Genomic DNA, 27,196 nt, shown 5'->3' with positions numbered 1-27,196 from the left:
CTGTGATTGGCTAACTCATGATAACACCTGCCCTACACCTGCCATTAAGGCACTGAAGCCTCACTTTGAACTGTGCTGGCAGTTCACAGAGAAACTCACATTAGCTAACAGCGTACAGCGAGCGCGTAAATGTCTCTCTTGAATCTAAAGGGCCATGAAGTTGAAAGTTGAAAACGGCTCATACTTTGCCACTTTTGTTATCTATTTGCATTAGACTGTAAAATTATAACACTGTAAAGTATAAAAGTATAAAGTGGAGCTTAGCTAGTTTTTGACAAAGTAACACCCAGTGAAACTTTGAGTTGAATAACCCTGCTTTAAAGAAGTACTTTCATTTGATTGTTATATTATTTTTTAATGCCAATGTACACACTATTACATACTGTCATTTCAAAACTGTGTTTAAAAAAAAAAAAAAGTATTTGCTTTCCAGATGACCGTTGTTAAAACTAATCTTTGTCCTGTATATGCACCATACACATCATCTGATGGTGAACGTGCGCTGGACATGCAGATGCAAACAATTGCACACATACCCCTGAAACAATCTTACACTGTTTCGATAAGGTGAAAATAATGTTTAAGTAAACTGTGCTGAAGTGCTGACTACAGACATACACCTGTTTGGATTTTGAATCCCACAGGCGACCAAGCTCGTCCTCCCGCCAGATGACTTGCAGCCACAATGTTCTCCTATTCAGCTCTGTGCTTCGGTTGGGTCAATTATAAAACTTTACATTTGGATTGTTCAATTTATTTGTAGTGCAGAAGGGCATGAGCAGCTCTGGGTGTTCCCCTAAATGAATGAACATAGCACGGCTAGTCATGTATGATGTGGTTTGTTTACTTCTAGTAAAAGGGTCCTTAGGTTGAGATGATACAGATCAAGGAAGTAATGATAGGACCCAAATGGACAAGCAAATGTGGCCCTCTCTGCATCGTTTCCAAAAGTCTCTGTGTCTGCCAGAACAATTGAACACAAGTTCACAGACAAACTAAGGCCACGTTTACACGAGAACGATCCTCTTCAAACAGAGCTGTTTTTTTCTTCTTACAAAAAGTTACACATTGAGACGGCAACATTGATAACATCCACCATGAACATGGCTCAGCAAAATTTTCCTGGAAAGAGTGAATACATTTGGATACATAAGAGAACAAGAAAATACACAGAACGATGAATATATAGAGGTCCCGTAGATAAACTCATAAAGTGCTAAGCAAATGAATTCAGGGAAACCAGAATGAAAAAAAAAACAGAGAAAGAGAGAGTACAGTAAAGAAAGATGGATTGAGGGAAGAGAGGAGTAACTGATGAGGGAATATTTCCCAGTTTCAGGGTGTGTACAAGTTGAGCTGTGTGTGTGTGTGTGTGTGTGTGTGTGTGTGTGTGTGTGTGTGTGTGTGTGTGTGTGTGTGTGTGTGTGTGTGTGTGTGTGTGTGTGTGTGTGTGTGTGTGACTGTGTGACTGTGTGACTGTGTGTGTTTGCTAAAGTGGTTTGTGTTGCAGGGATCTTGGCTGCTGTCAGGCTCGGGGACTCCCAGAGGAAGCCAGTCCTTGTTCAGTTTACAGTGAATGATTCCCTTCCTGCCCTGCACAGCCCTGCAGGCCAACAGCCAACCAGGTTTGTGTGTTTGTGTGTGTGTGTGTGTGTGTGTGTGTGTGTGTGTGTGTGTGTGTGTGTGTGCTGCCACATAGGGTGGTTGGTGGAAGAAGGAGAGACTGTCCTGTAAATGAGGGGTTGCAGATTGTGAAATAGTCACTGTTTGTCCACCAGCAGCTCGATGTCCGGTCAGTGTCCTCACATTTGACAGAACTACCTGTTTTTTTTTACGGACAGGTTTTTTTTTGCAGGAACTAAGGTTGTTGTAAAAAGGAAATATTCTTGATTTTAATGGAATCTCTTAGTGGTTATGTCTTTGTGTTTTAACGTGTTACTTTTTTATTTTCCTGCATTAGGTAAAACAATTAAAGATAAAACAAAGCAAATGCATTATTCCAGTAAATAACTTTTACTCAAGTACAAGTGTCAATACTTAGTTGTAGAAATAATGAATCCTAAATATTTACAAAGATCAAACAAACACTTTCTTTAGCACCTTATACAAAGTCTTTTTTTTTAATGTATTATTATTAGATTTGTCAATCTGATGCAATAACATTGATCTTGTTCTGAAGTTTAATCTTTTATACTTTACAGTAATTTATAATTGGATTAAATGTATGAATTAATGTATGATTAAATGTATGAATATATATTGTAATCTTAGTCGATAAGAGTATTAATCTGACTTTTTCAGAAGAGACATAAATCAATGATCCAGTAAACCATCAGAGAAAGCAAGGAAGGATTGTAAGTAACAAAATGTAGTTCTAATCTGACCTCTACAATTTACCTCCACGAAAGTAACATCTTTGACTGGAAATTTTAAAGTATTGCAAATTATAAACGAGTTATTTGTCACACTTTAATGAGTAATGCTCTTTCAGTAATGCTCATTTTCACTCTGTTTAAGTCTCTGTTTAATATTGCAGTTATTAAAAGCTCATAGCACTTTAAGTCCTCCCCAATTTGTTTTTGTGAAAAGGATCTTTTTTTGTGTTGGGACTCTGGCCTCATTTCTCACGTTTCCGCCCATGTACGGCTCCAGCCGTTACACATTAAGTAGAGATTAGACAAATACTTCCATCACTTCCAAAAATGTGGTGAGAATACTCAATCAGGGTGAACAGAAGTCTTTTCAGGTATCATCTGTCACAACTTGACCAACTCAGTCACTCCAAATGGAAAGCAACAAGACTTCACTAAAAGTAATGCAGAAAGCCATTCACTTCACAGTCTTTGAGGCTGCATTAACTTTTAACATTACATTTAAACACAAAATAAAAACTCTGTCCAGTACAAAACTTTGCAGCAAACGTGTGTCCACATTTCTGATAGGAGCTTCTCTGACATTAATCACATTTTTAAAACACATTTTGCTTAAATGTTATTCTTGCAAAGATTATTTATGATGCTTGGGATAAGACATGAAATTGTTTATTTGATTCATAAAATTTGTGTTAAACTATAAAAGTACGATAATTTCAGAAAATGTGTCGTCAAATCAAGGCAAGAAGGTTACATAAAAGTTAAGAACCGACACTTAAATAATTCATTGTTTATTTTTATTCTGTAAAATGAAAACGCTGTATTTTTTTACTCCCCAAATTATTAAACAGAACTCAGGTCATTCATCATTCACTAAGACAATTTATTCCTAACACTTCCACAAACCACACATGCAGTCTCTTAGATTTGCCTAATTTTTTATTATATTTATTTATGTTTTGTTTTGACTGAGGTTTGGTGAGACATTTAAACTTCATGATAGAAAAAACAAAGACTTGAAACAGTGACACTGTTTAAGTCCTCGTTCCAAACCGGCGTGACAATAACTCAACATGAATCAATGCTCCCACCTTGTGGCTAATCATTGCTATTACTGATGTTTGTGTTGAAGAGGACAAACACATCTGTTTAACACCTGTAACGTTGTAATTTATTATAAACACAGACAGTCACATACAGTTTCACAAACTCACATTTTATCAGTGGGAAAGCAATGGATGTATTTGATGCTGGATAAAACATTTTCATTGTTTATATAGACAGGATACAGGATAAATTATATGATACATTTCAATACACTTCAAACAATAATAATACTTGATGATTATGTTGCCTTTCCACTCCTTCAACGTATAAATTATTATTTTAAAAGTATCTAAAACATTCTGCAATATTAATAATAATTATTATCAAGAAAGACTTTATAAATATTCACAAAAGTCATTTGACCTAAAATAATGTAACAGCTATATAGTGTAATAGTAATAGTGTTTTTACTGAATATAGATAAACATTTAAAGATCAGACCAGCTGCTGTGAAAGAAAACTTTTTGTGACTTCTGTGGTCTGGAAAAGATGAAGAGTCCATAATACGGCCCCTCTCTTTTTCCCTCTTCTTACTTATAGTCAATGCTCCACACTTAAGTCTTGGTTGTATTTTTTCTGCTTCATCATTCTTTCAAATACAAAAAAAATTATAATAACCTCACTGAAACAAAGTTACACTTGAATCCAGCACATACTGAAAATACAGTTACCATTATATTGAATCTATCATTAACATTCTTCACTCTGGTCAGTAGAACCCCTCTATGAATAGAAGTAGCATTGTTGCACAACGATTATATCATTTTGTCTTTGTCTAGTGTATACACCAGTTAGTTGGAATAAGTGGCATTTAGGTTTAAGTTTCAGACCACAACCAACTGATATTCTCTCTTTTCAGTCTCCCCTCTGAAACAACAGGAGAGCCTTTTACTCTGACAACTAGAAGTTGGCTTGTACAATCAGGCTGAGTAATGTAGGTGACTCCATGGATCCCTTCTTTTTCTGTAGATATAACAAGTGCTTTATCAGGAAATGAAAATCATATAATTACAGTTTCTGGTGATTATACACAGTATAATATTTCATTTCTAGAAATTACTCTGATTGTCAGTAGATCCCTCACACAGTGGTCCTTTAAAGTATTCAAAAACACTATTAGCCTTATGGTGGTGATCGATAGTTAATATTCTAATATTATGTAAGTTGGAGAACTTTTATCTTTCATAAAATTACCTTTTGCACTATTCCAAATAGACCAAAAGTAGTCACAAAACAAACACAAAACTGGCTCGAGATGAAAAGTAGCAAATATCCATCCATACTGCAGTATTATTAAGCAATGCACTCAAGTCATTATATTAATAATTCCCTGTTTTGGAGATTTTGTTTTCTTTCTTCATTCTTAGTTCAATCCAGATGGTCTGCCTTTTATGTTTACTGCCCTGATAGTCTTTTAATGCCAGACGTGATCAACTGTTAAACTATTTCTGTGTAAAAGCAGCTTGTGCTGTCCTCCAGCAGTGGTATTTTAGAGCAGGGTTCAAAGTAAACATCTATTTATCAAGACTGACATGAACAGATATACTTCACAGAAATGTTCTCTCTCTGCAGTTTAAGGGACTGAATGTGCATATAGGAAGAACAGATATTAGCTAATACTGTATCCCAGTTATTATTAATGTAAGGTGCTTAACTTGACCATAACGCAGAGGAATAAAAACATTTAACTGATATACATCAAATTAAAGCCTGAACTACCTGTAAAAACAGCTAGTCTTTGCCCCAGGCGTCACAGCCTTGTTTACTGGTACTGGTTTACACCAACCTTTTGATGGGAAACTTTGCCTGGATCAGTTAATGTGCACATAAAGACTTCAGTGAGCATGTCCACAGTTCCTGCTGATGTCTCTCTTTACATGCTCTCTGCAGGCCTTGGCAGGAAAAAGACGGCCTTCTGACCCTGGTGGGTGTCAGGTCCTGCTTTGGGTTGGCCGTTCCTCTTCAGCGCGACATACCAGTTGTACTTTTGAGAGCGATATGTGTTGTAGTTGTTTTCTTCATACTTTTCCAGGAAGTAACACTCATCGTTCAGTGCTTGCTGAGACAAGAAAACACAATAGGGATTAAGTCTCTAAATCTTGATAAAATGGATTTAAAGAGGACATATTATACCCCTTTTCCACCTTTTCAAACAGTCCCCTGTGGTCTAAATGAAACATCTGTGCTGTGCTTTGGTCGAAATAAAACATGAATCAAGCACCAGACGAGGTTTGTGACCCTGTATAAACCAGCTCTCTGAGAACGCTCTGTTTTGGTGTGTGTGTCTCTTTAAATGCAATGAGCCCCCACTGAGTTTTACTGGTAGACATAACTCCTCTGTCATCAGAGTAAAAATGGCAGACCTGCACAAAAGTTTTGTTCTAGGCTGGGGGTGGAGATATCAGGGGAGGGGAGGGGATTTTTTTTTTACCAGAATCCCACTGTGACATCACAATTTGAAATCAAAAACACTGTGGAAGTGGATTTTTTACATGTCCCCTTTAAACACACAAAAGTATTGAGTAAAAGCAGTATAACCTTTTGTCTACTGATCTCTCTTACTGTGTTAATGGAATAAAATGCTTAACTATAGAAATAATCTATATTACAAATGTGTAATTATTAAGTGGTTATGTTACTCATAGGTAATTGATTGTGACAAAAAATTGCTCACGGTGATTTGTCTTCTGACTTTAGCGTTGAGAATATCCAGTCATATGCAGATTTGGAAATAACCAGACGATTACTAAACTGCAGGGATTATCGAGCTTAATCTCACACGCACAGGTTCTTATTTCACGTTGATACATCTGGCACCACCTCTACCATGATTTGACACTTTTCATCTCATACTAGTTTTACTTCACGGTAGTCATTTTGTTTCAAACCTAAAAGAAAAGAACAAACTCACTGATCCGTAGAGGCGTCCTTTTTTGTTCATAGCGAGGTATCTTCCAGTCAACTCGCCTTTGATGACCACCACTCCTACACTCACAGCCTTCAGGCCCAGGACTTCTGCAACACATGAATATGACAAGGTTGTTGCTTTTTTTTTAATGATTAAGTTTAAAAAAGTGGTAATACTTTACCAAATGATCAGGGAACATAGGCTTCTTTCTAAATATGTGCACAGGGTGTGCACATGTGAAAACATACTGTAATTACTGAGCAGCCATAGTGGAACTAATCTATATTAACAGACTCTGGACAGAATACAGAGCCTGTCAGCACAAGAGGCAATTTTTGGTGACGTAGTGCTGAAGTATTTGTAAGAAGGCCAAAAAAAAAAAAAAAAGAAGCATAACACCTCAGCCCCAATTAAATCCTGTATCCATCACTTATTGTCTGACATAGTTTGAGCTTTAACTAAACAGATATCTGCATGCAAGTTCACCTTACAGTCCGCTATTCATCATTACTCAGATCCAACTCCGGTCTCTCTTCTCTATTTGCTTGTTGGATTGTAAACAGTATGTGACAAAAGATAAAGTAAGCTCTGACTAGAACTCTGCTGGCTCCAACGGAAATCCAAAAATGTTGGCCTTTGGGCTGAGAGGCTGATGAGCGCAGATGTGTTCTTAGATTGTAGCGGAACGATCACCATGGATTATAAATATGCAATGAAAAGGTTGCTTAAGTAATAATTACCTTGCTCTCATATTCTTTCATTCATCACTTTTTCTAAATCAGTTCTAACCAAAGCATCTTATGTGCACTTCTTCTCATTTATTTATAATCACTGGACAACAAAGAACACTTTCAAAATCATCAGTTAAGTAAAAACCTTCATGTAAACCAAAAAAACACCATAGCAAGAGGACTGCTCCATCTTTAGTTTGGTCCTGATTCTGATATACAACAAGCCCACCCCCCAAACAAAGAATACAAATCAATGCCTTCCTCACCGTTTGGGTCATTTTCCTGCCTGCCACCACTCACAGTCCCATCAGGTAAAATCCTCAGGTGATATCCTCCGTTCATGCTGTACAGCCTTGTAAGTGTCCGGCTCTCCTGTCTTGACAGATCCAGAGCTGCAGGATTGAATGGCAGGACTGTCACGTCTCCCTCGGACATCCTGCAGAGAGTTTGAGGCTGGGATGATGATGCAGCGTGATGACCCCGTGTCTGAAACGACAGAGCAGATCCAGCGTGTTCACTGTTTATGTCTCCTGGACTGTGACTGAAACAGGACCAAATACAGGAAGGGGAAGACGACTTCATGATAAGATGAGAGGAAATACTCCCTCTATCTCTGCCTCCCTCTCTCTGTGTATCTGTTTCTCTCAGTCAACCTTTTAAGGTACGACTTTTTTTCCCCCTGTAGTGATGGAATTAGATTTGGACCAGGGCCAGACCACATGACCATATGTGTTTTCCTATCTTACATCACGTAGATTTCTTTGTGATAATAATTTCCAGATGGCAGTGATGTAACTTCACCTTAAACCTGTGCAAGGCCAGATAACATCGCAAACATGTGGGCACAACAAAAGGCATTAACTGCTTCTCCCTGCTGGAAATGTTGCAAGTGCAAGCAAAAGTCTGACAAGTACTTGCAACAGTTTAACAAATTACTTTATAATCCACAAGTGAAACACAAGAGCTATTTTCCTCCCACTGCTGCTGAGGTATAAATGCATCAGCTGGCTTCAACATTTTACTGTCGAGTCAAACAAATTAGTGTCCAAACACTTGAAATCTTTCCACTTGGAATACTGGAACCCAACCAGCCCTCCTTGTCGTCTGACTGCCTGCATCCTGAAACTGTATTGAATAAAAGGAAAACAATAAAGCCAATTTTAAAGCCAAGATTTCTTCTTGAGAGGTTAAAAAATCCCAAAGCAGCAGTGTGCATTTTCAGCAAGAGGTAGAAAGTGGCTGCAACAGAGCCAGACCAGGCTCTTTCCCACATCTGGAATGTCTTGGAAAAGCATCAGAAACAGATTGAGGAAGAGAGAGAGAGTAGTGCAAAACCACAAGAGGAATGTAAGGCCTACCCACTAGCTGAGGTTTTTCCTTAGAAAATGACACAAATAATTCTGCTGTTACGGAATATGAGGGGCTATTTTGTGCCCGATAGGACCTTTGGACAGAGCTGCTGGTGGGAATGACATCAAAGGTGCAATCGTTGACAGAGTCAGAGTGCAGGTGCAGAGTGTGAGAAAGGAACCTGTGTGTGTGTGTGTGTGTGTATGTGTGTGTTTTGGATTGGTGAGGGAGATAGTTGAAGGTTGAAGAGGAACATGTCTGGGCAAATTCTGAGTTAAATTCTGCTGGTAATAACAATGTTGTTTCTCATTGAAAGCCATATGTTTAAAAAAAGAAACAGTTAACGGATGCTGAAGAGAACCAGCTTTGGTAACTTAAACTTACCTTAATTAACAAAACATAACAGACCCCACACAAATACACAAAGACTCCTGTCATCCTGTGAATCAGTCTCCTACCTGTGAGAAAGTCATGTGACAGCCCCCCAGATGAACCAGCATGTCCTTCTTTTTCTGTTTTACTGTATTTTTCCTGTGAAATGATCTTTTCTATTTTTTCTTCTGTGGGGAATTTTTTTTTGTCCTTGTCTCCACCAGAGAAGTGGCCAGCCTTTGGAGTCTTTAGTTGGTATGTCTGTATTTGTAGCCCACCCCCCTACTTACCTCACCACCCTTCTAATAACGTCAGAGGAGTCATTTTAACAGGCTAACGTCAAGACTAAAATTACCAGAGGAGAAGTGAGCAAGACAGACTGTAAGCATCCAGGCCGTGAGAGCCTGGAAATGAGCAGGGCAGTCTGTTTGAATTCTGACCCATTCTTACGGTCATGTCCAATAAAAGCAACACAGTATTTCCAAAGATAAGAGCCATCAGACTTTATTTGTTTAACACTTTTAATACACAACGTGCCTAGCATAGAACAGAATAGATCAAATCTTTATTGTCCACCAGAGGTGGAAATCTGCCCTAGGCTCTCCAGATAAATAAAACAGTATAAACACATTCAGCCAGTCAGTAACACAGATAAGCGAGCAGAGTCATGTTGTAAGATATTTTAATTGCCAGACGGACTCTATATAGCGCCTCCTACAGCTCAAAGGCTCAAACCGGAAGAAGAGAGGTTGGGAATTATCTGCTGGGATACTCCTCGCTCTCTTCATTGTCATATCAGTCCATAATTGAGATGGAGGTTTTTGTGGTTTTCTCACTATTTTGCCTGCCGTTGACACAATCTTAGAGAGTTAAATCTACAGTTAAGGTGACCATTCCTGACAGGGAGGTGGAAACAATAAAAGTTAAATTGACTCTGTAATTTATGAAGCACTCAATAATACCAGAATAACAATAAATAAATAAAAACATGAAATAAGGAAATGTAATCATGAATCTCAATGTTTAGTGGGGCAACATACAGAAGAGAGAGAGAGAGAGAGAGAGAGAGAGATACATTTCAAACTGTAACACACAGGACCTCTTCAGTTCCCAGAATTCCTCTTCAGTAAGTCTCGTGGCTCAACCCAGGAGAAACAGTGTGATTGAAAACGTTGGTACAAAGCCTGCTTCACATGCCTTCAAAGTTCAAAATTGTTGCTGCAGATGGCTGTTCCTCATGAGTCTGGTTTTGCTCGAGGTTTCTGCCTCTTAAAGGCAGTTATTCAATTCCACTGGAACTTTGCTAAATATTGAGTACTGAATTCATGAAAGCAGGCACAGTCATAGTATGATGTAAGCGATGATGGTGTGCCATTTCTGCTGCAATTCTTCATACATGAAAAGCACAGTTAGTGTTCTATTTTTGAAAAAAGGACGTGGACGTCAGTGAAGAGTCACTCTGCCTCTCAGGTTGCAGTTTAGTAACTGGAAGCTTCATCATCAGCGTAAAAAAAAAAAAAGGCACACATTTCCTGGACAGTTTCTGTTTGTACACAGATTACACTCTGGCTTTAAACGGTTACATCAAGCAATAAATCCAGATAGAGTTAACCTTTTTTGTGGTGACAGAATCATTTTAAATGTTAAAGATGAAAAAGGATGGTACTGGTTAATAATTCATAATTTTGCAAAAGCATTTTCCAAAGCAGTCTTCTAAATGGTGATCCTCTAAGTGAAAGCAGTCAGCTGGACTATATCTTCAGTATGTACTTAGGATTGTTGCCATTTCTAAACTGTGGAAATGCCTTCCAAGAATCTCAGATCTATTTTTGGACTCTTTCAATGTCTGTCTCGCAATTCCACGATAATAAACAGCCGAGACGGGCAGGAGTCTGGGGGAATTTTTCACAGCGGTTACATTGTCTCCATCTTCTTATCATGGAAATTCATCCCTGCGGTTACACAACTTCACCTCAGCCTTTTTCTCAAGAAAGGAAAGCAAAAGAAAAAGGTTACTTTTCAGCAAAAAACACTTACATCATTTCTCCTTTGCACAGCATGGAAAAATATCAGTGTTATACCCCACCACAAGGCGGCCCTATGGGGCTAACTACAAACACTCAAATTGACCCAAAAAACACATTATACACCTTACCAAAGTCAAAACCAAAGGATTTATTATTAACAGACAAACTAAATCATTAAACAAAGATGAACTCACAACTCCACAGCACAGCAGTCCCAGCTCCTAAAGCCTCTCTCTTTCTGAAGCAAGCACTGTGCCTTTAAGCATTGAGGCCAGGTGCACCTCCTTAGGGGATCATCAGCTTCACCTGGGCAGAGCTGAAGACAACGGAAGGCGAGGAGGGACAAACAGCAGAGGGAAACATACAGGTCAGACCATAGCTGTACTAACCCCTCATGCATCAGGTGAAAACTGCAAAGAATGAACTGCACTATACTCAAGGTCGCTGGTTTTGTTTCAGTCCTGTTGTTTTTTTTGTTTTGAGTCTGACTATTTAGAACTCTGCACTAGAACTTTTGTTAATTTAATATACTTTATTATTTCCTGAGAGGAAATGACAACTTTTCACTCTGTTACTGTGAGACATGCTACACGCATACGTAGGCCTGAAATACACACATACAAAGAAAGGGCTGAGACATGTATTTATGGAAAGATGTCAGGGTGATGGGGCTGTCCTGGACTGAGGAGCTGGGGGTGAGGTGCCTTGATCAAGGGAACATCTGCAGTGCTCAAGAGGTAAACTGGCACCTCTCCAACTGCCAGTCCGATTCCATCCTGAGTCCGTAACAGGACTTGAACTAGCGACCCCTTTGGTTCCCATACCAAGTACTTACTAAGCTACTGAGCTAGTTATTCTCAATGTCAACTAGTTTCTTCTTAAACAAACAAACCAAAAACAAAAATAGGAAAACAGCTCAGGCTTGTTAAAGCTCTCAGTGGCATGTGACTGCTTCACATCACTCATTCATTCATTAAGCAGTTGCTATGATATAAAGAACCTCAAATGATCTCTGCCTGGTCAAATCAATGAACTGTGGAAACCAACAATAATTTATATTTGATGACAGTCCTATAAAGAAATGAGGCAGGTGAGTCCTCCAAACCATTCAGTCATTTAAGAGCCTCTAAACCATGTTGAACTTAGAAAAGAAATAAACTCATTATTTTCATGAATGTTACTCTTTTTCGGGGGTTTGTTACATTTTTCATATTGTCAACAAATGTCATGCACTTAATTCTTTTTATATTATGTACAGAATACAGTTGTACTTTCATTGAGTGGATTTTTTAGAAAGAAGCCAGAGGTCAGGATTATTATTTGAAAGTAAAACCACATTGGATTGGGTGAAAAGCTCCTGAGAAAGGAGGAAAGCCTTTTTATATGCAAATATTCACAATAATTCAGTTTATGCAGCATGTTAAAGGGTGAACTGTATTCTGGTTCAAGAACTGATGACATGATGAAACTTTAGGGCTTAACCATTTGAATAAGTCAAGTTTCCCTACAGTGCTTCAGGCAGTTATGACAGTGTTTGCAGTGATTTTCGTCTTTCTCTTTTATAAAGTTGGTACTATTGATTTACAAGAGCAGCCAACGTTAAAGTGTGAACGACAAATGCAGCTACCTTTTTCAGCACATAAACCTGACTATACAAATTGTCAAATCTGAACGAGCATTTCTGCATTTTAAACTTCATGCGAACAGCATTCAGTGACTTCCTGTCAATGGCTATCATTAGAGACTACACCACACTGTGACTGATGGAGAGATATAAGCAAGTGAGCAGACGCTGTGCCTGTGCTGTGCTTTTACAGAGGAAGTGGCGCGCTAAATCGGAGCTGTTTTCACACAATAACCACAAGAACAAACTGTGCATGTGTCAATGGCATGCATGTTGTGTTCCAAATTTATACAAATGTGTTATTATTTAGATGGCAAATAAGCAGTACTGTCATTGCATTATACTGTGAATACAATAAGTTTGTGTAATGCTGTCCAAGCAGATAGGCTGCTCAGGTTATTTGCCTATTATTTGAGTAGTAGGTTTATGGTTAGGGTTGCCACCTTCCAAGCAGAAGAATAAAGGACACCCCGCAGCGGGGGGTGCAACTCAGCAGGGGCCTGACCACCACTGGCCCAACGGTGTGGGGCACCAGTTGTGGTGAATCATGAATCATGATTTAAAACGTGGGTTTAATGAAGTAATAAGAGTCATACTTAAAGTTTTAAGTGCTTTATTAACACTTTTTTTTTTCTGAAATAATTTACAGAAACACAAAAGTTCAGTGTAAAGGCAGATACAGTAATGTCTGCACAATGAAATGCACCTAACAGGACTTCAGCAGATGCTTACCACAATTTCCCAGTTTGAGATCAATAAAGTAATTCTATTCTTACTACGAGCTAGACCGATCTAATTTACAACTTAACTTAAACTTCAAATAAAGTTATTAACTTAACATTAATTCATTAGCAGAGTATTATTGAAGTACTTTTGACACTGCTGTAACATAGAGAGGAGGATGACAGATTTTTAATTAAATAAACGGTACGAATTTAATAGTATTTTTATTCATTTATTCTGTCCTTCTTTCTTTCGTTTTTGTTGTTTTCTCATGAAATCATGAATGATACTATTAATATGGTTTTGAACTATTTTCTTATTGTATTAATTAAGTGTCTTCTGTCGATATATTGATGTTGTATTGATGATATCTCGCCCAGGCCATAGTGTGAATACAGATTTGGCTAAAATAAATGTCATCTTTTTGTTTTACGTACCGAAAAATATTCACACTATCCAAACTGTAGGCTACTGGAATAACCTAGCCTATCTATAAACATGGGAGAAAATATATTAAGTAGGCCTGCAATAGTTTCCTTTACATTATATTCATTTTCACTGACACTGTCAAGCCAGGCATTACTTTCTACTCACGTCTACTCACGTATCAGAGGCAGCTGCAGACATGTTTCCTTCTGACTCCTATGACTTTCTCTCACCCAATCACTGACGAGCTCTCATTGCTCATGCCAAAAATCAACCAAACAAACCAACGGACGCTCCGAGGAGGCGGGAACTAGCCGGCTGAATGATGCTGAGTTCAAGGCATCTTGGAAATACGGGAACAAACCGCGTCCCGCACTGATTCCAAACGGGACGCAATATCAAAGTGTAAAATACGGGACGATTGCGTATTTTACGGGACGGGAGGCAACCCTATGGTCTATCTTTTTCTGGTTTGTCTTTTAGTTTGAAATTTAGAGGTACAATTTGTTAGGCTATATGACTTCGCTATTGCATCACAACTTCAAATATCATTTTTGTTCCATTGAAATATGAACCATTAGTTTTTTAGAATGAGAAGTGTCACATAAAATTGGCGGTTAAATATTTTTTTTGCAACGTAGTGTAGTGTCAGCAGAGGGCACCAGAGAGTGATGAAGTCTTTAATCCAAGGCAGATTCCCATCCACAGAAATTCCCCGCTCTACGTGAAATGACATCACCGGCTCCTCCCACGAGCCAGGATCTCTCTCTGCTCGCTGCATTCAAAGATTGTCTATGATGGGTAAGATGTAATGATTAACAAATATTTGGTCCTTCGTGCTTGGGATGAATTCCCTCCACTTCCGAAATGCCACTGACTGAGGAACCTCGTAAAATGAAATTTAGAAAATTTCTCAACATGATTATTCGATGCTTAAAGTGTTTGATCAACATAAGTCTAAAAAAAAGTCTTTTTTTCGCTTAAAAAAACCAAACTCTACCTCATATGTATTAACCATTTGTTACATAACTATATATTTATTATCATGTTCATCTCAGCATTTTTTTTGCACTATTCACCACTGCACTTGCTGTCTTATTTAGCCTTTTACATATTAGTGTTATTTTTGCTTATATTATATTTATGTTAAACTTTGTACATTGAAAGCACAGTTACTGAAGACAAATTATGTGTGTGTGTGTGTAAGCATACATGGCCAATAAAGCTGATTCTGATTCTGATTACTCAATAGCCCACCCTTCACATCTGATTTTTTTTTTTTTTACCCCCACAGGCCATCTAAACTATTTGTTTTGGGGAGAAAAAGAGTCAAGAATTGCACATTATGCTACAACTGTATTCGTTTTGGCTACAAGGCCACTTTATTATTATTATTATTATTAATATTATTATTTTAGAAGGAAGTCATCTTCGCCTTTTTTTTAAGTAGGCTACTGTGCATGTGCTTATCTTCAACTTTATTTGTATGATTATCTCAATGCACCAGACGTGAACATTATGCTGTGCTAAACATGAATAATTATGCGTGTTTAACTCTACTACTACTATACAGTAGTGAGGTTATGTTGAATGACTTTATACAGTTATTGGTAGCCAACATATCGTTAATATAGGCTACCAGTAATATGATTATGATTATTATTGTTGTTGTTGTTGTTGTTGTTGTTGTTGTTGTTGTTGTTGTTGTATATTATTGTATCTATACATTAACTGGCCATAACAGGTGAATTGGAATAAAAAGTTAATATTTCCCCCTGGAATCAGGTAGCCAGAAGTAGCCTAATATTAATACAAACTCCTAAAGTACGAGTAAAAAAATGGTAAATTAACTTCAGAACTTGCGTCAAAGCATTGCACGCCAAGGAGATGCAGAACTTAAGACTAAACTATTAAAAGCTGCTGATTTTCTTTCCCCAACATCAGAGTGACCCATCCGCCTTATTTTTCTATCTCTGATTTGGAGTAACTCCCTACAAACCCGCCCCGGACGGTTAGCGCTCCATCCCGGCCTTCTCATTGGCCGAGTGAGACGTCAATCAGGGAGGGGGGGGGGCGGGGAGATTATCCGTGTCGGGGTAGGTTGATTACAGTGAAGAGCCGCGTTGAGCTGAGCGGGGCCGTGGAGTTAAAAAAGCAGTGCATTTAAAACCGCTCAGGGGGAGACACCGCATTTACGAGGCTAGTTTTGTTTTTTTTGGCTGCCTCCCTCTCTTTTCTCCCTCCTCCACCTCATCCTCCTCGCCCTGGGTGACTGTCCGGTCCACAATGACCCTGTCGAGTGGAATGCAGCACCGGTTTACCTGAGCAAGTGGACACTTGTTTCCTCTTCAGAATTATTCTGCTGTGACTTTTTAATCTCATTGAGTTGGGTGGTGTGTCGGACTGCTGCCATTCAACTTATGTGTGTACCGCATAGCCTACTGTAAAAACCTAGGTTATGTAGGTAGGCATCTCTCTCGCATACACCTCCACCCTTGTTTACATGTTGTAATTGGATTGTCCATCATTTCCAGAAGCAGCAGCAGCAGCAGCAGCAGCAGCAGCAGTAGCTCGGGGTTTCCTCCCTCCTCCCTCCTCCTCCTCCTCCACCACCTCCTCCTCCTATTCTTGTTCCTCCTTCTCTTGTTCGGAGCTCTTCGCCGGGCGGCCCAGGTTGTTGTGGTTTTAGCAGGAGACGAAGATGGGACTACCTGCTCTGGAGTTCAGTGACTGTTACCTGGACAGTCCACAGTTCAGGGAGAGACTCAAGTCCCACGAGCTGGAGCTGGACAAGACCAACAAGTTCATCAAGGAGCTGATAAAAGACGGCAAGGCGCTCATCCAGGCTCTGAAATGTGAGTAAATGACTGTCCTTAAGGCTACTTAACGAGGGTCATTTGATTGGCATTGATCCATAAGCAGTTTTGTTGCATGTGCTCTCACAGTAGGAGCATTGACAAAATTGAGACGCATACATGTATGTGACAAAGACACATCTGAATTCCTCTCAGAGTTGTGTTCCACCAACACTGGACTAAAGAGTTTGTGTGTGTGTGTTACTGATAAGGCACATCAGACAAAGGCGGGTGAATTTGAGCGCTCAAGTGCACAGTGTACTGTCCTCTGAAGCTGTCAGCACATTTGTTCCCATCAGCTTACATTACAAGACATCAAGAGGCAGAGAGGGTGTGTGAAATGTGTCTCTCGAACTCACAGTCATGAGTGCGTTGGGTACGTGTGTGATGCTGTTTAGTGTTGATAAGGTGTCCCTGTCCATCCTACAGGACGGGGAGCAGGTTACAGTCAAGTGAAATAAGACTAGATGTGGTTATGTTTTGGTAACTTAGGAATCCTATGAGGCTGTGTTTTCTCTAGGATTCTCTGTTTAGAGACATAAGAAGTCATGCAGGACTTCACTGCATTGCAAGTTGTCCAACATTTGGTGTGACTTCAATGATCAGAGTTGGCATTATTGGCTCCGTTTGTGTATTCATATAAGGGGTTTTGACTGCAGTTTCTTGTGGAAAGGCTCACAGTTTCAAGAACAGTGTTTATGAAGAGACACACATAAACGTATGTGCAACCATTGAGGTGAAAAAATATGCACACGATATACATTACATTAGCTTCTTTCTAACCATATTTTCCACGCTATTGTCATTTAAAAAAATCAAAAAAAATCTGAAACGCTTCTTTCAAATCACTATTTGAACCACAACTAAACCTGATGGTGACTTTAAAGTAGAGATGCGATGCCGAAACCAATGTTTTGTCTTTTTTTTTTTCAAATGAGATTTTGATGTACTGGTATTGTTGCGAGCAGTTCCTCCTCTTGAAATGTCACATGAAGCTGTCTCGCAAACTGCGTGTCGCTGATCTTTCTCAGAGACGGTTTAAGACTCAAACACTGCCGACCTTTTTCTTTAACCTTTGATCATGAAAACAGGTGACTTCTTCTGCCCAATAAGAAAAAAAAACACTCTTCTCTGAATCAGCAGTGGGATTTAATGGCTTGCCAGCATGAAATTGATGTGGCACCATAGATACACATGCACCACTGCATGCCCATTACCTGCCATTTGGCAGATGCAGCTTTTTAACTGGGACACCGGTGCTTCACTTCTTCAGACAAAACTGTAATGAAATGATCCTCACTGAAGAGATTTACTCATAGATGTCTTGTATCACAAAAAACTGTCTGGCAAATATAGTTACTCTAAGCCTAAATGGAAGTCTTTGAAGTGCTTTAAAAAAAAATCATACAATTGTTGTATTGATCATCATGATTTAATAAGAGGCCAAACTCCTGAGGAAGTTTATCAAAAACTCTCCTGGTTGACTTTCTAGCATAGTATAAGCAGTTACTACTTATAAGGAGCATTAAAAACTTGTGAATAATATGAGCTGCCATGCAAACCCTGGACAGCCCAGAGCAGACCAGCCCTCTGTTTAACCAGAGCTTTCCAGGCTGGTGTTATCATCTGTACCTTTAAAAACAAACATGCTCAGTCGTCTGTCACCACAAAGCTTTGTCAGCTGATGTGCAGCTATAAAGACAATTCTGCTTTTGTCCGTTGGTGAGGTCTAGAAATCAAACAGCATGGCCCTGATTCACTGAGGCTGAGGTCAGAGTCAGTTGCTTGTTAGGTTTCATTGTAACTCTTTGTGGCCAAAGAGCAAGTCAGCGAATCGTTCGAGTTAATCTTCTTCTCTTTTTTTTTAACCTGTATTACACTGCGTTGTTTGTGTTTGCTGGCCTGACGCACAAGATGAATCAGTTCTAAAAGGTATTTTCTAACAGCACTCTGAAGTTCCCTGTGCAGCTGTTCATCTTTCCTGCTGGATCTTTGTTCGCGCCTTGACCTCCTCTGCTCTTCCTGATGCATTTACAGGTTGTGTGAGTGTCCTGGGAAGGCCCTTAAATATCAGTTTAGTTACCAATTGCTGCCGGAGGAGAAGGCCTGAAGTCTGCTTACACTTATGTTTTAGTTGTAGTCCTCACATATGTTTACACAAACATTCAGTCCAACATGTGACATGATATTCATTTCCATCCACGTCTTCTATAATGAAAAACATTAGACAGTAAACAAAAACATATGACAATTGTTATAGATATTAAAAAGTACTTTAAGTTGGGATAAATGGATCGCCCTCACGATGTCTTTGATCGTAACACGTTGTTGAAGTGTTGCATGTCAGTGAGCAGGAAAGGCTTCATAAATACTGGATTAAGCGTTTGATTTTTCAAAACAATCGTAAAATCCATTAATGTTGCTAACGTAATCCAGATATAGAGAGGTGCATGTTTCTTTAGTCTTTTCTTATTGATATGAATGTGGTAAACATGACGATATAAATTAACTTCAGTGCATTTCACTATACACCAAGTGCCTCAAATATAACCAATCTAAAAGATTTAGGAAACGTCAACACTACTGTATATCTTAACCCTAATGAAGGTAGTTTTTTTTTTTCAGGACTCTAGCATTACACTGTTAAAGATTAAAACACGAACCAATGTATAGTCAACTGAGTGAACTACTGTATGATCACATTCTCCAGCTCCGGGCTGTGGAGCACATTTCTGTGGAGGATTCATTTTGGGTGCATTGTGAAGCCAGCAGCTGGAAGTTTTTAGCTGATGTTTTTCTCTGTGAATAATTAATGTGTCCAAGTGTGGAGAGCATTTTGTGAACCGAAAAAAAAATTGCACCTGGACCGAAAAAAAACAAAAACTGTCTAATAATCAGACATGATGTTAACATTAGATATTACAATAGAGCTTATATGTAACACCTTTAATCACAACATAAACAGCATTCTTTGGTATGGATGGAAAAATATACATTCCATTGACGTAATAACGGCTGGTTATAACGGCATAACACAGCGCACGCGACTGCTAAGATCTCCATGCGTGTCATTAAATGGCTGCATTATGTTTTGTGTTTGTCACTATGTTGCTCTCCGCTCTGTTGTTGATAATGTGATTCCTTGGAACTACACATAGCACTGATATAAAGGCAAATATTCTCATAAAAAAAGTCGTATATCAGACTCTGTTGCTTTTTCCTCAATTCCAAGTCTTTTTTTTTTAATGCCACGTGTTACCTCAGGAGACCCCGGGCGACCCCCCTCCTGTCTGACAGGGATAGTCTCCAGCTGTGAGGAGCATATAAAAAGTCCCCCTCAAATTATCTAGATATTTTCAGGAGTTCTTTATGAGACTGGCTTATGTGACATTGCATTTTTTTTGGCTGGATGACAGTTAAAATAATAAACTTTAATGAAATGTTTTGTTCCGAGCTTCAGACACTATTATTATCTTTTTTTTCTTTTTCTTTTTGCATGAGAATCACACGCTCGATTGTGTCTTTGATCATTAGTGTAATATTTCATAAAGAAGAATTTTTCCCCACCACTTTAAATTTACAACAGCTCTGTCATCATTGTGGGTTCCTAATTGGTTTATGTCACAATTAACACTTGTAGACACATACAGATATATGTTGAACACAAACTAACACACACGTAAAGTCTGTTTCGGTATATAGACTTTGAAAACCACAACTTTTCCCTTCAATGAGTACTTTTGAGATTTAAACAAACTTAAGACGGAAGATGCATCTGAACGGTCACAGATGTGTGTGAGTGTAAATGTGTGTGAGCCAGATGTCATTTCAGGGCAGTCGTAGCTTGTCATTACGGGGCCTGGAGAAACGTTTGGTTCTTCACTCCACCTCTAACATGACACGGCTCAATCAGCCAAACAAACCCTAATTACCAGCTGGGCAGTCGCTGGTGCTGTGATGGAAACAAGACACTGTGTTTAGTCATTTTATGTGACACTGACACATGACGTTTCCATGTTTTCAGCTCAAGGTATTTTTTTTTTGTAAGTTGCAGTCACTTGGCTCAGTTGAGTACTTCATGTATGAGGAGTCTGTGGAATGTACATTGAGTAGTGGTTGACACAAGTTTTGTTTACAACATATCATCATCACTATGTTTTGGTTGCAGAAATGAAATGATGCAGGTATTCTTCGAAAACACACAGCTTATTAATCATGAATATAACTGAGTTGCTGAATGGGTTCTTACAGGTTTTTGGACATGGTAGGAGAGGATACAGGGAGTGGCCAGGGGTGGTGTGTGCCCCCCTTCAAATCTGCTGCCCACCCCTAAGTCCTAACGTTAGATTTGCAATTTGCCTTGTCAGAGGCTGGACAAATTTTAAAATCAACTATTTAGGCTTGCTTGAAACGAGGGATGTTACTAGGCGAATCATTTCCTAGTTGGTTTAACAGAAATCTAAATTCAGACTAAATTACTATTACTATTAGTGCTTGCACCGCCAGCCTGTGGTCCTCCTTGTGGGTTAACATCCACATCCCGGGGGCTAAATGTGGTTTTGCACTGTTCAGGTCGATATGGCAGTTTAACCTGACGCAGCCTGCAAACTTTTTTATCACAATTAAATCATAATACCCCCCTTATCGCGATGCTACTGTGAGATGCTATCTGTGCTTATTTACGCCTGGTTGTTTTAACCTGTGACTTTGGACATGTATCTTCTTTTGAGTCCTTAAAGAATTAAGCTTACACGATACATATGCCACTCTGTTATATTAGCAATCGTCGTGTTGAGTTAGCGGTTACCAGTCAAAAAATCATGATCCTCCTCTGAACCACATGTCATGAAGATCAGTGGAAGTTGTTACTCTTTATTTTTTTTTTATTATTATTATTTTGTAATCTGTTGATTGTCACTGTATTAAATCACTGCTATAACCTGTAACTATAAATGACCAATGCTTGTTGCTGGCTTGGAGTCCCAGAGCTCAGCTGTTGTGAACTTGTTCTTAACAATGAGGTCATTGTCCTCTGCTCTGACAGTACTGCTTCCTGGAATGTTTGAGTCTGAGAGTCATCTTACCATTAGGACATACACAATCCCATCATCATCACACACACACACACACACACACACACACACACACACACACACACACATTAGAGTCATTCTGTCATGTTGATTATTTTTCCTAACGATTAAATGGAACATTAGAGAACTGAGCTCAGGGTGCAGCTGGAGACTTAGAGAGTGTGTTAGTTTTATCTGTGTGTATGTACGATTCTATGCACACATGTTCACAAATGCAGTTTGTTGACATTGATGTATTCCATATATCCATTATTATTTGACTGAGTGAGCTATACTTGCATGGTTTATACGCTCGACAATCTGCAGTCTGAGACATGTTCAGTATGTTACCTGTGTGTTTGCTGACTTCAACAAACTGATGACTTGATGCTAACTGATTGAGGATGAAGGAGTAAGGCTGACAGATGCACAGAACAGTGGTTAAGTGAGATAGAAAAGGGAAACATTAAATAGAGAAAGTAACACATGTATGATGTATGGCCCAAAGAAACCACCCAGTCCCTTTGAAATGAATCAAAGCAGCACTTAGGAGAAAACAAACAAACAAACAAACAAAACCTAAAGGGGACATATTGTGAAAAATCCACACAAAATGTGAAATAAACCCGTCCAGTCCTTTGTTTGTTTGTGGTTTGCATAAGTCTTACAACACAGAGAAAAATGCTCCGTTTCAAATTCGCTCAACTTGTGACATCACAAGAAAAAAAAACAAAAAAAACCCTCCCCTCCCCTGTTATCTCCACCCATGGACTCCACCCCCAGTCTAGAGCAAAACTTTTGCGCAGGTCCACCATTTTGTTTCTTCTCGCTAGCAAAGGAGTGATGTCTACCTGGAAAGGGGGGGGGGGGGGGTGCTCATTGCATTTAAAGAGACACACACACCAAAAGGGAGCGTTCTGAGAGAGCTGGTTTATACAGGGTCACAAACCTTCTCTGGTGCTTGATTCATGTTTTACTTCGACCAAAGCACAGCACAGATGTTTCAGTGAGACCCCAGGGGACTGTTTGAAAAGGTGGAGAAGGGGTATAATATGTCCTCTTTAAAGTAGATGAGCTGACCCCTGATGTCTGACCCTGTCTTAATTTATTAAAAGCTAGAGGTTTTGAAAGGAAGGAGAGGGCTTTGGTTGAATTTGGATTTAAAAAAAGGCAGATGGAACCATAACATTTTCAGCAGCTATTTCAGCTGAGTTAAAAAACAATGGAGCTGTAATTCATCTGGGGTAAAGTTGGTGAAACTTTTAAACAAAAACTGAAACTACTCCCTGAAAAGCCACTGCATGATAGTGATCCTGGAAGACTGGTTGTCCTGAAGAACACTCACATTGTTCAGACATGTGTGTGTGAACTGTTAGTGCTTAAAAACAGCCCTCTTACACTTAGCACTGTCTTGATAATAGCTCTTTTATCATGGGCTTACTGTGACTTCACATTGAACCTTTAACCGCCCTGAGCAGCCTCACAAACAAAGCAGCTGAGGGTTGAAGACATGTGTGTAAATGTCCCAGAAAAGAAGAAAAGTGGGAATTCCCAGGTGCGGACAACGTACTGCTGTAATCTAAAGTCTCTCTCAATCGTTTTCTCTCTTAACCTTCTGTCTTTGTTTTTTTTCTGTCGCCACCCACTGTGCTGTTTGTGAGGAAAAAGAAGGGTTAATAGCAGTCATTCAGGGGCTCAACTGTCAACCGTGCTGATAGATGAGGGTCACACACACACCCCACCATAACTAATTGTCAATAATGGTCGATGGAGGGAGCGGCCAGTCTTTTTTTAAAAGGTCCAGAGTGGAGGCAGAGTATACACCAAGAGGCAAAAGAAAGGGAAAGAGGAGGTGGGGGTGTAGTTGTCTTTAAAAGCCGACATTGGTCTTATTTTGAGAAGCCCTGATAGAGAAGATGGAGCAGAGCAATCTAGTTTGTGGAGAGATGAAGAGGGAGAGGATAGAGGAGGTAAGAAGCAAGAATTGGGGAGAGAAAAGCGAGATGGGGTGTCACTGTAAGAAAGCATTCCTCTGCATAGAAGAGAAGAAGAGGGTATGCGCGTGTGTGTTTTTAATCCATGCAGCATTTTGTCTGCAGTTACTCAGATTGTGTCTTTTCTCAGAAACTGTACAACATGCACCTTTACCATTGTTGTAGTACGCTTCCGCTTTTTACAGTTGCGGACATTTGTTCAGTGAACATGTACTTGATGTGTGTGTGTGTGTGTGTGTGTGTGTGTGTGTGTGTGTGTGTGTGTGTGTGTTGCCTCTGTGCAGGAAAGCACAGTGGGGGTTGGGGGTCTTCCTCTGGCTGTGACGTAGCGTGGAGGAGAAGGAAATTAGGGCACGACTCAGCCGAGCACTGGTGCTTTTGTTGCCTCGCTTTTGTCAAGGCAGACTGTCTGACACACACAGACACACACACACACACTCATACGCTCACATACACTCACACACACCAAACCTGCATGCAGCCATCGACTTTTAACGTCGTCAAATTGGAAGTTTGAGCTGACATACAGAACAATGAAACACATTTTCCTGGTGTTACTGAATGTTTGCTGGTAAAAGCTGCAACTAACCTTCATTTTCATAATGAATTACAGTGACAATTGTTATTTTAAATAATGTAGGAAATCGAACAACGAAAAGAGCTCATAGTGATTTGTTGAGTTTTCTTCAATTCCTGCACCAACAGCTCAAAGATAATATAATATAATATAAAAAAACCTTGACTATGATCAAAAATGTGCCTGTTCCTGGCTATTAAAAAAAGAAAACATAGTTAAGGCACTTCTGCATTGTCTTCACTTAAGTCCAATAACTAACTATCCATGAGCGGCTTATTAAAGAAGCATGTGACAGTAGATGTTAAGCATTTATTACTCGATGGTTAACAGGCATTTTTTGTGGACACCTTACCAGCATGGACATCAGACTATACAAGAAGAATCTGATCTTCCACTGGTTGATATGTCAGAAACAGTGATAAATGTCCATTTTTATTTGTTCATTAATGTTAAAAAAAAAATTCTGTGAGCACACATGAACCAGAAATTCACAGAGCGAACAGATATCTGCAGAAAAAAGCATGTGTATACACCAATCATAAACTGGTGTCGCTCATCACAATGACCACAGAAGTACATGTCTATCCAGTGTGTGGCTTCATCTCTTTTGCTGAATCTTTGATGTGGAGTTCTGGCCCTGCAGCACCAGCTGGACTGAAGCTGGTTAATATTTTAGCTCGCGGACTTATTTTGTTACACTGCCCGGATATCATGTGTGGCCTCAGTCCGTTGATGAGCTGTGGTTTTAGTTACTTGTGTGTCTTCTTACATGACAGTCTGGGATGTACTCTGCTGGTATGCCACCTGCTCTACAAGCCCCCTGAGATGCATGCAAAATGCGGCTGTATCATGATGACATGTTTGTTTTTTTCTCGAGTACTGAGGTTGCAGTCGCTCAGAAGTGTTACATTCACACATGCTGATGTGTAAAATATGATTGTTTTAGTCCGATGCCAGAGAGAGACATTTGTACAAAAATACAAAGATTAGCAAGTTTAAATATAAAAACATGTCATCAGAGGAACTGAAAGTAGAACTGAAAATTACAGTTTCTAGTGGCATAGTCATAAATAAACTCAAGCAATCAATACATGATAACTTAAAGTATGAAAGTTATCACATGCAACTTTAAAGAAGGAAGTGTGATTTACAAGCTTCTGAGAACCACTGCATCACCTCTGGGGACGAGAGCACTCCGAAACTTATAGTTAGTTATTTTTGCAGAACTGTAAGCAGCATCTGTGGTTTACCTTTTTTAGTTGCATCCAGATGACTCATGCCACATCGTCTTACTTATGTTAAGAGAGGCCTCTGAGACAATGGCCATCGTTCCTTAAATAGAGATTCTGGATATTCTTGTATTCTTGCAAGTTTCTTCACAAATTCAAATATTTGATCTCAGTACATTTACAGTATGACAAAGCATGCCATGGCTCTGTGGTGTGACCGAGAGGAACTGACAACTGAATGTTTCAAATAAAGCCTTGTTTGTTAGTTTTTTTTTTGTTGATGCACTTGTCCTAGTCAAGTAGCATTTCCTATCCAAATGCAAAAGTTTTGTAATTCTGAAGCCTCATTATCTTAACTTGTCCATACTTAAGCCGTACATGTAAAGCTGTCGCTTTCTACGATCCTCTTCAGCCTACTAAACATTCAAACACTGGTTTGAATCATGATACATTTTCCATGTGCCTTTTTACACACAGAGTTTAAATTGACTTTCAGAAATTCAAATAAAATCCATCCACTGTTCGGATAGCCAGTAGCCTAGTAGATAGTTTGCTTGTCCCATGTACAGAGTCTCTCTCACTGTTTTCTGACTATCCACTTGTCCTGTCTCTTAATAAAGGCATAGAAATGGCCAAAAATAATCCATCTGCTGCTTATCACACATTATGTCGTTTTTCAAACTCACACTGGTATATATCTTAAATTCACAAAAACATCTGGAAAATTCTCAACTTGAATTGAGACTTGAGTAGAGCTCAGACCTCAAACCTTTCCGAGCTCAGCAGATACATGTGAGAACAGCCTTCTGGATTTGAATTTAGTACTTAGATTCAGTAAAGTGAGTTCAAACATCCAAAGAATGTATAGATGGGATTTCAGAAGAAGCCAGCGTTGATTATCTGGCTTTTTAATTCAAACATTTAAACCTCATAGCCTAAAACAAATGGGCGCTGAATAGTATGACATCAGTTATTTTTTGGCATCCAGTAAGCATGAAGTCTAAGGAAAGAAAAACATCAGTACTTGAGCAATAGTGGGGAAACAAAAAAAGTGTGTAACTAATTATGACTACACCTTGTTCAACCTCTGTATATGTTGTGCATGTGGTTTAATGAAGCAGTCTGCCTTTAAGATGAGATAATGTCACTTCTTGTAATTGAATGAAACTCTATTCAAGACAGTTCTTCAATCAAGCTTCAATTTCTTCTTCCTGCCGCAGCTGCCGGCCTGATTCTCCCTCTGAGATATAGAAATGTTCTGGGAAACTTCACCGAATATGATTGTTTTAAAGAAATATTACCAGGAGTAAATTTGACACTCGTTCTGCTGACTACACACTTATTTGATCACATAACTGAACTCTTGAGATCACAAAGAGCCAGGAACGAAGCAGGAAGAGAGGAGGGAAAGTGAACTCTGAGGAATGCTCTTTAACTTTCCGCTCACAGCTACCTGATCGCTGCAGTTAGCTCATAAAACAGAAAGCTGCACTGTTTAAAAAGCCGCTTTTACTGCAGGTGGTTAAAGAGGCAATTTGTTTAATCTGAGCTGTTTTAACAGCAGACGGAGGCTGGCTTTATTAATGTACCTGTCACAACCAGCTCATTCTGCTGCAAGAAAAACAAACAATAGCCTGATTTCTCTACAAGAATATAAAACAAATGAAGATGCAGAGGAAAGCTGATGTCTTACCTAAAAAGCACGATTTTATAGCGTTATCAGCAACTAATGCATCCATTAAAAGTAAAAAAAAAAAACAGTTTTTATTTTTGTCTGTTGCTGGATAAAAGTCTGAACTATTCTTACCAAGGATTTAAATGATTGTCCT

The 27,196-nt window shown here is 39.1% G+C and overlaps 2 protein-coding genes across 5 annotated transcripts in view; one reads left to right on the top strand and one right to left on the bottom strand.

The window, feature by feature from the left end:
* Window positions 1-3,293: 3,293 nt before the first annotated feature.
* Window positions 3,294-9,076, bottom strand: LOC109995648 (putative fibroblast growth factor 1). 3 transcript variants are annotated; one of them, XM_065963325.1, is made up of 4 exons: window positions 8,927-9,076; window positions 7,385-7,604; window positions 6,391-6,494; window positions 3,294-5,538 (listed from the first exon to the last, which is right to left on the bottom strand). In XM_065963325.1, exons 1-4 carry the CDS (start codon window positions 8,966-8,968, stop codon window positions 5,353-5,355), a joined length of 552 nt encoding a protein of 183 aa, XP_065819397.1. In that variant the 5' UTR covers window positions 8,969-9,076; the 3' UTR covers window positions 3,294-5,352. The 3 variants fall into 3 exon arrangements, with proteins under 3 accessions (XP_065819397.1, XP_065819398.1, XP_020505101.2); XM_065963326.1 differs by lacking the exon at window positions 8,927-9,076 and adding an exon at window positions 8,477-8,583; XM_020649445.3 differs by lacking the exon at window positions 8,927-9,076 and having other exon boundaries at window positions 7,385-8,364.
* Window positions 9,077-15,736: 6,660 nt separating this feature from the next.
* The window catches only part of LOC109995641 (rho GTPase-activating protein 26), an 82,312-nt gene continuing 70,852 nt past the window's right edge, over window positions 15,737-27,196 (top strand). Inside the window, exons 1-2 of one of the 2 annotated variants that reach the window (XM_065963118.1) lie at window positions 15,737-15,965; window positions 16,175-16,495. In XM_065963118.1, coding sequence (XP_065819190.1) covers window positions 16,342-16,495 — 154 coding nt within the window. In that variant the 5' untranslated portion in view covers window positions 15,737-15,965; window positions 16,175-16,341. Of the gene's footprint in view, window positions 16,496-27,196 lie in introns of both variants that reach the window. The other variant, XM_020649434.3, reaches the window with a different exon arrangement.

Source organism: Labrus bergylta, chromosome 14, assembly GCF_963930695.1.
Source record: "Labrus bergylta chromosome 14, fLabBer1.1, whole genome shotgun sequence".
NCBI classification, from domain to species: Eukaryota; Metazoa; Chordata; class Actinopteri; order Labriformes; family Labridae; genus Labrus; species Labrus bergylta.
Note: the sequence above shows the minus strand (reverse complement) of the source record. Positions and strands in the feature narration are given on the sequence as shown.

Coding starts and splice junctions, on each gene's coding strand:
- LOC109995648 (XM_020649445.3), bottom strand. CDS start 7,700: ATGAAGTCGTCTTCCCCTTCCTGTATTTGGTCCTGTTTCAGTCACAGT. Junction 6,495..7,384: donor GCAGGAAAATGACCCAAACG/GTGAGGAAGGCA, acceptor CATGTGTTGCAG/AAGTCCTGGGCCTGAAGGCT. Junction 5,539..6,390: donor AAGGACGCCTCTACGGATCA/GTGAGTTTGTTC, acceptor TTCTTGTCTCAG/CAAGCACTGAACGATGAGTG.